The 12,452-nt window shown below is 49.9% G+C and overlaps 1 protein-coding gene across 2 annotated transcripts in view; it reads left to right on the top strand.

Moving 5' to 3' along the window:
* The window catches only part of ACAD8 (acyl-CoA dehydrogenase family member 8), a 36,400-nt gene that overhangs the window by 15,705 nt on the left and 8,243 nt on the right, over positions 1 to 12,452 (top strand). For both annotated transcript variants that reach the window (XM_029075373.1, XM_029075374.1), the window contains exons 5-9: positions 208 to 284; positions 6,657 to 6,794; positions 10,735 to 10,870; positions 10,981 to 11,078; positions 11,476 to 11,628. In XM_029075373.1, coding sequence (XP_028931206.1) covers positions 208 to 284; positions 6,657 to 6,794; positions 10,735 to 10,870; positions 10,981 to 11,078; positions 11,476 to 11,628 — 602 coding nt within the window. The remainder of the gene's footprint in view (positions 1 to 207; positions 285 to 6,656; positions 6,795 to 10,734; positions 10,871 to 10,980; positions 11,079 to 11,475; positions 11,629 to 12,452) is intronic.

Below are 12,452 nucleotides of genomic sequence, written 5' to 3'. Positions count from 1 at the left end.
GCTGGGTTAAACTGAAACAGTAGTGGTGCTATTTGTCTGGGAACTTCTGGCTTCCCAGGGGCAATGAGGTCTTTTCCTGGGTGCATCAGTGGACCTCTGGTCTCATAAAGCTTTGCTGCCTTCCGAGTCTGATTAATAATTTCCCAAAGAGCAGGGTAGGGCCAAGATTGCTTTGACTTCATTGGCTGCTCTTTCTCCCAAATACAGGAAGTGGGAGTGATGCGGCATCCCTGTTGACCTCAGCAAAAAGGCAAGGTGACCATTACATCCTTAATGGCTCAAAGGTACAACTTTCCCAGCTGCCTCTCCCTCACCCTCTGCAGCAGCCTCTCTTCCCTCACTGATATCCCAAGGCCCCACGATGTGATCACCAGAGGCCCCAGAGAGACCCAGTAGAAAATGTCATCTTTGTCACCCTCCTTATGTTTTGCTTTATTAGGTCTTCTTGCTTTTTCCAGTTTTGCTTGCACCTCAAGAGCTGCTCTTTTCTCCAAAATTTTACCCCCTTCAAACCAGCATTCTTAGTAATGGCATTTTTCAACACCCACTTCAGTTCAGAATAAAGAAGTAACCCATTCCCAGCCCATCTGGAGCTTACACTCTAAAGGGAGATAATCACAAAATTATACGCAATTCTAGTGGTCCAAAGAAAGGAGTGCATATATAGAGAAGCAATGTGGCTTAGTGGAAAGAGCATGGACTTGGGAGTCAGGTCTTGGGTTCTAATCCTGGATCAGCCACTTATTAGCTGTGTGACTTTGGACAAGTGACTTAACTTCCTCTGTGCCTGTTACCTCATCTGTAAAATGAGGATTAAGACTGAGCCCCACGTGGGACAACCTGATTACCTTGTATCTGCCCCAGCGTTTAGAACAGTGCTTGGCACATAGTAAGCATTTAACAAATAGGGTAATTATTGCATATACATAAACCAAAATGCTAAGAAGAATGTAAGTAAGGTTTTTTTATGGTATTTGTTAAGCCCTTACTATGTGCCAGGCACAGTACTAACCACTGGGGTAGGTTCAAGTTAATTAGGTTGGACACAGTCTCTGTCCTGCATGGGGCTCACAGTCTTAATCCCCATTTTACAGATGAGGTAACTGAGGCACAGAAAAGTGACTTTGCTGAGGCCACAGAGCAGACAGGTGGCAGAACCGGAATTAGAACCCAGGTCCTTCATGATAGGCCCATGCTCTATCCACTAGGTCATGCTGAAGTGAAATGGTTCAGGGGTCTGGTAAATCAACTGGGGAAAGCGTGTTGGAGGAGGCAGGATTCTAGGAGGGCTCTGAATGTGAGAACTATGTGGCCTGTGTGATATGGAAAGGAGGAAATTCCAAGCTGGAGAAATAGCATGAGGTGAGGGGACAAAGGCGGGAGAGTTGAGAGCAAGGTACAGCTAGGAGGTTGTCTTGGGACAGCAAATTGGAGAATACTGGGTCCAGATGGTGGAGAGCCTTGGAAGCTGAGGGTGAGGAGATTTTTTTTTTTGCTGAGGCACACAGAAGCCAGTGGATGGTTTGGAGAGGAGAAATGAGGGCTGAGCAGTGCTTCAGGAAGATGATCCCTCCAGCAGCGTGGAGTACAGAGAGGAGTGGTAAGAGGTTGGAGGCTGGGAAACCAGCAAAGAGGCTAATGCAACAGTCAAGACCAGAGATTGGACCAGGGTGGTGACAGTTTGGGTGGAGAGGAAGGAGCAGGTTCTGGAGATGTTAACAGGAGGAACTGGCAGGATTTGTCATCCGCCACCACCCCGGTCAGGGACCTGCCCCAGGACTCCGAGATCTCTCCGCCGAGGGAACACAAACTGGCGCAGACCATCGACCACTTCCCGGGACAGGGACCTGCCTGAAGATGCCGAGATCTCTCTGTCTAGGGGCCACAAACTGCACGAACCATCTATCATCGCGCAGGACGCTGACCTGTCAGAGGATGCCAAGATCTCCCCACAGAGGGGCTATGAACCGGCACGGACCATCAACCACTCCCCCGGACAGGGACCTGCTCGAAGATGCCGAGATCTCCCCGCCGAGCGGCCTCAGCCTGACCAGTTCATCAGCCACTGGAGCCCCTGCTTACCATCTGCCCGCCCGCCAGATTAAAGGACATTTCGTTCCCAATCTGCTGCGGCCAAGAAGTAGTCATTTTCTTCATCTTCCCTCTTTCTCTCCAGTCAGATGAGGGTTGGCCGCCTAACCCCCAGGTGACAAAAAGGCCCAGGTTCATACATTATTACATTTCGGTAGCTGCCTGCCTTCACACCTTCTCTGCCCAACCCAGGTTGTTTACTCCTAATCACTAACAGCTTCATTCCCAAGGCCCCAAGGACTATTCAGCTATCTCCTCAGGGTTCCCCTAAATACTGGACTCTTCACTGCCCGGGCCCTAAGGACAATTCAACCCTCACCTCGGGGGTCCCCTACTACCTGGTCTTTTCACTCTTAATGACTCAGGGACAATTCAACCCTCTGCTCTGGGTATCACCGGATTAAGTTGTTATTGCTATCCTTTACCTCACTGAGCCCACCATCACCCCTTCTCCTGTCAGCCCATCCCAGTCCTTTCCACCCACAGCACCTCCTCCACCCCTTCCTGTGCCCAGCTTCCCCTCATCCCCACCCCCTGCTCCCCCATCCCTGTCATTCTGTCCCATTGCTACCCCTTGTCCCCCTCCCCTGCGCTGGTCCCCTTCAACTCCCATCCAAACCCTCTCCACCCCTCATGCTGTCCCCTTCCCCACTGCCCCCTCCACAGCTTCAGCCACGTGTGGCCTGTGGATCCCCAGCTCTGTCATGAGGAAACTTCCCTTCAGTCTTGATCTTTTCCTGTCTCAATTGTTTCTCCTCCATGACATCACAGATGACACCGTCTCCCCTGCTGCTCTCTTCAGAGGGGGCCCTATCTTCTCCCACTCTCCCAGGCTCACTGGGAAAGAAAGGTATGGGGGAGGTGAAATGGTATGAAAGCGGCACCCGAGAAAGAAGCCAACACCTCTTCCTTCTCTCACCCCAGTGCTGCTTTTGTATCATTTCACCTCCCCCGTCCCTTTTCTTCCTTTCCTTCAAAGCCCACATCATCCACCTCTACCACCCCCTCCAGATTCTAGTAACTGTCATTTACCACCTTCCAGGTTCCACCTCCAACTTCTTTAACCATTTTGATCCCTTTCTCACATTCCTTCTCTCTTTCTCCATGCCCAAATTGATCCTTGGAGACTTCAGCATCCACATAGATGTTCCTGATGACCCTTCTGCTTATTTCTTTCTATCACTCCTCAGGTCCACTGCTCTCCTGCTCCACCCCACCTCACCCAGTCACCAACTTGGACTCACACTTGATCTCATCATCTCTAACCACTGCACAATCTCAACCCTCACCAACTCTGAAATCCCATGTCTCCCCTATCCTAAAAACACCTTCCCTTGACTCCACTGCTCCCTCCAGTTATTGCCCCAACTCCCTCCCACATTCCTTTCCAAAATTCTTGAGCAAGTTATTTACATATCAAATTCCTCTCCTCCAATTCTCTCTTTGACACCCCTCCTACCCTGCATATGGCTTCTGCCCCCTTCACTCCACAGAAACTACCCTCTCAAAGGTCACCAGTGATCTCCTTCTTGCCAAATCCAACAGCCTCTACTCCATCCTAATCGTCTCCATCCTACTTCTCCTTGACCTCTCACTGCCTTTGATACTATGAACCACCCCCTTCTCCTGGAAATGTTTTCCAACCTTGGCTTCACTGACTCTGTTCTCTCCTGGTTCTCATCTCTCTGGCAGTTCATTCTCAGTCTCTGTCACGGGCTCCTCATCTGCCTCCCACCCCCTAACAGTGGAGATATCTCAAATTTCAGTTCTGGATCCCCTTCTAGTCTCTATCTACACCCAAAGTCATTTGTTCCCATGACTTAAACTACCACCTCTATGCAGATGATAGACAAATCTTCATCTCCAGCCCTGATCTTTCTTCCTCTCTGCAGTCTCACGTTTCCTCTCGCGTTCAAGACATCTCTACTTGGATGCGTTACCACCACCTCAAGTTGAACATGTTCAAAACAGAACACCTTATTTTCCCACCCAAACCTTGGCCTCCCCATCATTGTAGATGACTTTCCCATCTCTGTAGATGGCACCACCATCCTTCCTGTCTCCCAAGCCCATAACCTTGGCATTATTCTTGAGTTCTCTTTCTCATTCAACACACGTATTCAGTCCATCACTAAGTCCTGTCAGTCCCACCTTCACAACCTCACTATAATCTGCCCTTTGCTCTCCATCCAGGCTGTTACCACATTAATATGACCACTCATCCTGTCCCACTTGAATTACTGCATCAGCCTCCATGCTGACATCTCAGCCTCCTGTCTCTGCCCACTCCAGTCCATACTTCACTCTGCTGCCCAGATCATTATCTACAAAAACATTCAGGGCATGTCACCCCACTCCTCAAAACACTCCAGTGTTGGCCCATCCACCTCTGCATCAAACAAAAACTACTTACCATTGGCTTTATCGCACTCCATGACTTTGCCCCCCTCCTACCTCACCTCGCTATTACTACAACCCATCCCGCACACTCTGCTCCTCTAATGCTAACCTTCTCACTGTGCCTCAATCTCGTCTATCGCAGCATTGAACCCTCGCCAATATCCTGCCTCTGGCCTGGAACACCCTCTCTCTTCAATTCCCGATGGATAATTACTTCTTCCCCCACTTCAAGGCTTCACTGAAGGCTCATCTTCTCTGGAGGCCTTCTCTAAGCGCCCCCTTTCCTCTTCTCCCACTCCCTTCTTTGTCACCCTGACTTGCTCCCTTTGTTCTTCCCCCCTCCTAGCCCCACAGCACTTATGTACATATCTGTCATTTATTTATATTAGTCTATTTCCCAAGCGCTTAGTACAGTGCTTTACACACAGTAAGTGCTCAATAAATAAAATTGAATGAATGAATTTGTCAGTGGACTGCATGTGAGAGTTGAACAATAGCAAGGATTCGAGGATGACAGGAGGTTGTGAGCTTCTGGGACAGATAAGAGAGTGGCGCGATTCAGCACTTAGAGAAGGAGCATGGTGTAGTGCTTAGAGCAAGGGTCTGGAAGTGAGAAGGTCATGGGTTCTAATCCTGATCTGCCTCTTTTCTGCTGTGTGACCTTGGGCAAGTCACTTCACTTCTGTTATCATATCGTAAAATGGGGATTGAGACTGTGAGCCCCATGTGGGATGGGGACTATGTCCAACCCGAATTTGCTTTTAATTATTTTAATTATGGTATTTGTTAAGTGCTTACTATGTGCCAAGCACTGTTGTAAGTGCTGGGGTAGACACAGTGTTGGTATTTGTTTGTTGGTATTTGTAAAGTGTTTACTATGTGCAGAGCACTGTTCTAAGCGCTGGGGTAGATACAGGGTAATCAGGTTGTCCCACTTGAGGCTCACAGTCTTAATCCCCATTTTACAGATGAGGTTACTGAGGCCCAGAGAAATGAAGTGACTTGCTCACAGTCACTCAGCTGACAAGAGGCAGAGCTGATATTCGAACCCATGACCTCTGACTCCCCAGCCCGGGCTCTTTCCACAGAGCCAAGATATAGGGTAATCAGGTTGTCCTACATGGGGCACATAGTCTTGGTCCCCATTTTACAGGTGAGGTAATTGAGGCACAGAGAAGTTAAGAGTCTTGCCCAAAGCTCACACAGCAGACAATTGGTGGAGCAGTGATTAGAACCCTTGTCCTTTGACTCCTCCTTTTCTTGTTCCCACCCCAGTACTAGGTACGATGCCTGGGACATAGTAAGCACTTAACAAATACCATAATGATTAATTATTATTATCATCGACTGAGATGGGAAAGTTAGTGAGAGGTATGGGTTTCTAGAGAAGCAGCGTGGCTCAGTGGAAAGAGCCCAGGCTTGGGAGTCAGAGGTCATGGGTTCAAATGCCGGCTCTGCCACGTAGCTGTGTGACTGTGGGCAAGTCACTTTACTTCTCTGGGCCTCAGTGACCTCATCTGTAAAATGGAGATTAATTGTGAGCCTCACGTGGGACAACCTGATTACCCTGTATCTGCCCCAGCACTTAGAACAGTGTTCTGCACATAGCGCTTAACAAATACCAACATTATTATTATGGGGGAAGATGAGGAGTTCTGTTCTAGACAAGTTGAATTTTAGATGCTGACAACCCATCCGACTGGAGATGTCGTGAAGACAAGAGGAGAAGTGGGATTACAGGTCAGATGGATAAAAGGCAATATATCACCTTTGATATTTGCCTCACCTCCAGCCCCTTCAGCATTTATGTACATATCTTTAAATTATATATTAAAATTAATTATTCATATTAAAGTCTGTCTCCCCCTCTAGACTGTAAACTCATTATGGGCAGGGATCGTGTGTGCTGTACTCTCCCAAGGCTTAGTACAGTACTGTGCACTTAGTAAGCACTCAGTAAATGTATTTGATCGATCGATACACGGGTTTCCCACGGTCAGCCTTGCCAATGTTAGTTCTCCCAGCCGATCTCATCCTTCCCCACCGTAGCGTCATGTAGGATGTCATGTAGGATCCTGCTGCAGGGAGACCCTCATAGTTCTCCATGACCTCTTTCTCCCGGGTCCCTGACTCATCTTTTTTTCAATCCCTACATTCACCCACAGGCCTTCATCAGCGGCGGCGGTGAATCGGACACTTACGTTGTCATGTGCCGGACTGGGGGTCCCGGTCCTAAGGGCATCTCCTGCCTGGTTGTTGAGAAAGGGACTCCTGGACTCAGTTTTGGCAAGAAGGAGAAGAAGGTGAGAGCGATTGGAAAGCCCTGGAACCACCCCCTCCAAGACACCTGCCCCATTTGGCCATCTGCCCTTCCTTCCTTTCTTCTTCCCTTTGTCTCCCATCAGGGAAGACCCCTGCACCCCCAGCCCCCAACCACCACCACCACCATTTTGAGGAGGAATGGGTTTGTACCCCTCTCAGGTGCTTTCTTTGTTGAGACAGTGGTGTCTATGAGTATATTCCCAAGGACCATATCACAGTGTAGGAAATTGTTCTAATCTCCATGGTGCTGACATGCAGTGCCTTTTCCCGGGTAAACCCCAGATATTCACCAAGAAACTGTGGCACTCTGCCATCCTAAGGATCGTTTCGCTCAGTTCCCAAACCCACCGGTGAGCCCTCAACACTCAAATTCAGCAGGTAGTTATTCTCGATGGGGTAACCTCCTCTGAGCTTCCCCGAGTGTTTACTTGGGCTTTTTGGGGGTCTGTATGCTGATCTTCAGGGTCCTTAGCTGGCCAGGGTGAAACTTGGTCTTAGACACAGGGCACCCTCACAAACATGAGTGTGGGTTGTCTTGGTTCTCAGCAACCTCTGCCTGGGCCTATGTTTCCTAACCCTTTCTTTTGAACTAGTAAGTTGACTAAAACTCTGGCGACCTAACAGTTTGCTCAAACCATTTTGCCAGGCTGGGTTAATCAAAACAGACAGAGCCTCTTTAGGAGTTTCTAGCATAGGAGAGGTGACCTTGCACAGACGCAAGAAAAGACATAAATAAGGAGTGTTTTTCCAGTCATGGAACCGGCAATGGGGGCTGGGGGGCAGGTGTCTTTCTTTTCTCCTTCCGGTGGAGGAAGATGGTAAGCTTCCCTTGCTCTCCCGCCCCCAGGAGGCTGGTTGCTGTGAGGTGGTAGCGTGGTAACATGTATTACCACGTTAATACAATCACTCATTTTCTCCCGCCTGGATTACTGCATCAGCCTCCTTTCTGACCTCCCAACCTCCTGCCTCTCCCCATTCCAGTCCATACTTAACACTACTGCCCAGATTATCTTTCTACGGAAACGTTCAGGACATGTCACCCCCCTCCTCAAAATTCTCCAGTGGTTACCTCTCCACCTCCGTATCAAACAAAAACTCCTCACCACTGGCTTTAAAGCACTGCACCACCTCGCTCTCTCCCACTTTCACCTTGCTTCTCTCCTACAATCCAGCCCACACATTTTGCTCCTCTGGTGTTTGCCTTCTCACTGTGCCTCGATCTCACCTGTCTCGCTGCCGACCCCTGGCCCATGTCCTACCTCTATCCTGGAATACCCTTCCTCCTCAAACCTCCAGACAATTACTCTCCCCTCCCTTCAAAGCCTCACTGAAGGCACATTTCCTCCAAGAGGACTTCTCAGACTAAGCCCCACTTTTCCTCATCTCCCACTCCCTTCTGTGTTGCCCTAACTTGCTCCCTTTGCTCTCCACCGCCCGCCCCTCACCCCACAGCACTTATGTATATATCTAATTTTATTTATATTTGTCTCTTTGATGTCTCTTTGTATTGATTTATGTCTTCCCCCGCAGATTGTGAGCTCGTTGTGGGCAGGGATTGTCTCTCTTTATTGCTGAATTGTACTTTCCCAGCGCTTAGTACAGTGCTCTGCACACAGTAAGCACTCAATACATACGATTGAATGAATGAAAAGTGGGATGGGGGAGGGTGGGAGGAAGGAAAGACCGACGTGACATTACCGATAGTTTCTTTTAGTGACGGCAGTGTGGCTCAGCTCTTTTTCCTCTTACTCTGTTGGATATGTGTGGGTGTTGCAGGGAAAACAGACTGCCCTTCAACTGTAAAGAGTATGGAGAATTGAATATTACTCAGCCTTTCCTGAAGCTCCCCTTGCTGTCAAGGTGGCCCTCCCTGGCCGGGGCCTGGAGAAGACAGGAGCCAGGTTGGAAAAAGCGGGGCTGAGTTTAGAAGCAGGGTCGGGGTGAGGGAATGGGGAGGGAGGAGTGGGGCGGGAGCAGAATGTTATTTTGGTGCCTCACAGACACCAAGTGCCCCCTGGACCCAGTGTCATCTGGGACATCTTCTGGAGTTCCACAGCTAATATAAACCTGGCACCCTGGCCTAGTGGATAGAGCAAGGGCCTGGGAGTCCGAAGGACATGGGTTCTTATTTTGGCTCTGCCACTTGTCTGCAGTGTGACCTTGGGCAAGTCACTTCACTTCTCTCTGCCTCAATTACCTCATCTGTAAATAGGGATTAAGACTGTGAGCCCTGTATGTGGGACAGGGACTGTATCCAATGTGATTATCTTGTATGTATTCCAGTGCTGAGTACAGTGATAATAATAATAATGTTGGTATTTGTTAAGCGCTTACTATGTGCAGAGCACTGTTCTAAGCGCTGGGGTAAACAGGGGAATCAGGTTGTCCCACGTGGGGCTCACAGTCTCAATCCCCATTTTACAGATGAGGTAACTGAGGCACCGAGAAGTTAAGTGACTTGCCCACAGTCACACAGCTGACAAGTGGCAGAGGCGGGATTCGAACCCATGACCTCTGACTCCAAAGCCCATGCTCTTTCCACTGAGCCACGCTGCTTCTCTATGTGCCTATGTGCATTTACTATGTGCATTATGTACTATGCACTATGTACTATGTGCATTTACTATGTGCCTGGCACATAGTAAATGCTTAGTTGTTATTATTATTATTATCATTACTTAGGGGCATTATAAGCCTCACTAGCAATTGTTCCAAGGTCTGAATGGAGAAGCCTGGGTTTGGCAGCACCTCCAGAAGCACCCAGCGTCTACTGGACGCTGAATAACTGCAGCTGCTGGGCTCTCTAGGTCCTTGAATAGACTCCCCTCAACCCTCAGGAGCCCTGGCCCCATGGGAGTTCTGGCTAGGGATGGAGAAAATGGCCACTCAATTGCAAAGGAAGGGATCAGTGGCTTGCAAGCCTGAGATTCCTACTGAAATCCGGCTCCTCTCTTCTGTGGGCAGATTTGAAGTGGCCCAGAGAGAGAGAGGGGTGGCTTAGCTCTTCTTCGCACATGATGCTCAGAGTCCAACCTAATGCGACCTGCTCCCCAACACCAGTAATGCAGACCTGCAGGACTTCCCTGGAAACTTTCTTCCAAACTGGGTCAGCCTCCTCCCTGCTCCCCGCAAGCAGGGCCCTCACGTATTTCTAGCAAAGCCACCCTTCTCAAGGAGCCCCAGATCTTACCTCCCTCCAAACTTCAACAAAGTGTCATCTGACTGGACTGCTCCTTTCCCTGGTTTCTCTAGGGCTTGGTGCCAGAAAAGTGAGATGGAAACTGGTCAAGGAAAATGAACACCACTGTTCAATCAGGTCACTCAGAATTAAATTAACTGCCTTTCCCAATCCCTAGTAAGAATAATAATAATTGTATTTATTAAACGCTTACTGTGTTGGGCACTGTACTAAGCGCTGGGCTGGATACAAGCAAATCGGGTTGGACACAGTCCCTGTCCCGCATGGGGCTCACAGTCTTAATCCCCATTATACAGTACAATACTGCTTACAGTATGTAGTACAAAAGTGATCCAAATGGTTTAATGCCTTCTGCTTATTTTCTCGTTTGCTGATGGGCAGCTCACTTCAGCGGAGTTGAACAGGCAAGGTATTGAATTTGCCCAGGCCTGGGAATATTCTGATTTTCCAGAGAGGCCCAGTGGGCACATTGGGGTGGGTGAGCTCTGAAGTAGCTTCCCATCCTTCCTCCCCGCCTTCCCCCAAGAGGGAGGAACCCCTAACCTTACCAGGGATGCAGTGAGCCCTAAGGTCCCAAACGTAGGTTCCTTGGGCCTAAGGTCATGGGGTTCCCGTGGGGTTCTCCCTAACAGGCAACAGACGCTCAAGGAAGGAACGTGTCTCTTCTTCTGGAAGGAAGTGGTGGAGCAGGGTGCCAATGTGGCTCTTGATTATTTCCCCAGGTCGGGTGGAACTCTCAGCCCACCCGAGCGGTGATCTTTGAGGACTGCACCATTCCCGTGGCCAACAGGATTGGAGCCGAGGGCCAGGGCTTCCTCATTGCCATGAAGGGGTTGAACGGAGGGAGGATTAATGTTGGTGAGAACTTGGGCAGGCGGGGGCTGGGGAGCTAGGGATTGGAGAGGGCCATGGCCTCAGCCTCTCTGGAAGCCTGCCTGGAATGCTCAACCTGTCCCCCTCCTCTCCAGCCTCCTGCTCCCTGGGGGCTGCCCATGCTGCCGTTGTCCTGACCAGGAACCACCTCAATGTCCGGAAGCAGTTTGGGGAGCCACTAGCCAGCAACCAGGTGAACGCTTGGAGCTTTCTGGGCCTTCCCCTACTCAACTCCAGGGGTGCCCGGGCCTGCCCCCAGCTCGCAGCCTCCGAAGGGGGGTGTCAGAAGAAGGGGACAATTTGCTGACTCCCACCACCCCCGTGGGCGGAGGTCTTGGGCCATTTTCTGGTGTTGCCTCCACTAGGAGGAACCGGGATTGAGAGGCAATCTGGAACCAATAAGGTAGTGAATAGCTCCAGTTCCAGAAGCAGAGAGGAAAGCAAGTTGTGGGCAATGGACCTGGGAGGAAACTCTAGGAAATCCATAAAGAAAGGTCCTGGATGGACCCTTCCCCTCCCTTCCCCTCTCCTTGCCACTCCCTACCCCACTCCACCTCACCACCCTGTTTTCTCCTCCCCTTACCCGCCAGTACCTGCAGTTTAAACTGGCCGACATGGCCACTCGGCTGGTGGCATCACGACTCATGATACGGAATGCGGCAGTGGCCCTGCAGGAAGGGCGGGAGGATGCTGTGGCCCTGTGTTCCATGGCGAAGCTCTTTGCCACCGATGAGTGCTTCGCGGTGAGTCATGGGGGTCCTCTGGTTTTGGTTTTTGCTTAGGTTTTTTCCACTGGTATTTGTTAAGCACTTGCTCTGTGCCAGGCATTGTTCTAAGCACAGGGCTAGATATAAGATAATCGGGCTGGACACAGTCCCTGTCCCCCATGGAGCTCACTTATTCCCCGTTTTACAGATGAGGTAACTGAGGCACAGAGAAGTGAAGTGACTTTCCCAAGGTCGCCCAGCGGACAAGTGGCGGAGCCAAGATTAGAACCCAGGGCCTTCTGACTCCCAGGCATGTTGAAGCATGATGGGGTGCGAATTGGGGGATTCTTGGTCCTTGGGAAAATGATCAAGCCATCAATCAACCCATGGCAGTCGTTGAGTGCCTTCTGAGGGCAAAGCGATGCACCGTGCTTCTGGGAGAAGCAGGGAAAATGTTCTCTGCCCTCAAGGCACTTGTAATCAGATGACAAATAGCATTTCAATTAGTGGGAGCTGGAGGAAGAAAAAAGTAGAAACAGGTAGTTCAGATGCAAGTTCAGCATTTTTGAGGAAAGTATGGGACCCTTCCACTTGAGAGCAGGAATCAGGCCTGTCACATCTATCGTATTGTACTCTCCCAAGTGCTCACTCCTTGCTGATCTCCCTGCCACCTGTCCCTTTCCACTTCAGTCCATATTTCACCCTGCCACCTGGATCATTTTTCTACAAAACCATTCAGTCCATTTTTCCCACTCCTCAAGAACCTTGCATCAAACAAAAAATCCATATCATGGGCTTTAAAGATTTCAATCACCTTGTCCCCTCCTACCTTACCTCCTTGATTTCCTATTTCAGCCCAG

The sequence above is a fragment of the Ornithorhynchus anatinus genome, chromosome 11 (genome assembly GCF_004115215.2).
Source record: "Ornithorhynchus anatinus isolate Pmale09 chromosome 11, mOrnAna1.pri.v4, whole genome shotgun sequence".
NCBI classification, from domain to species: domain Eukaryota; kingdom Metazoa; phylum Chordata; class Mammalia; order Monotremata; family Ornithorhynchidae; genus Ornithorhynchus; species Ornithorhynchus anatinus.
Note: the sequence above shows the minus strand (reverse complement) of the source record. Positions and strands in the feature narration are given on the sequence as shown.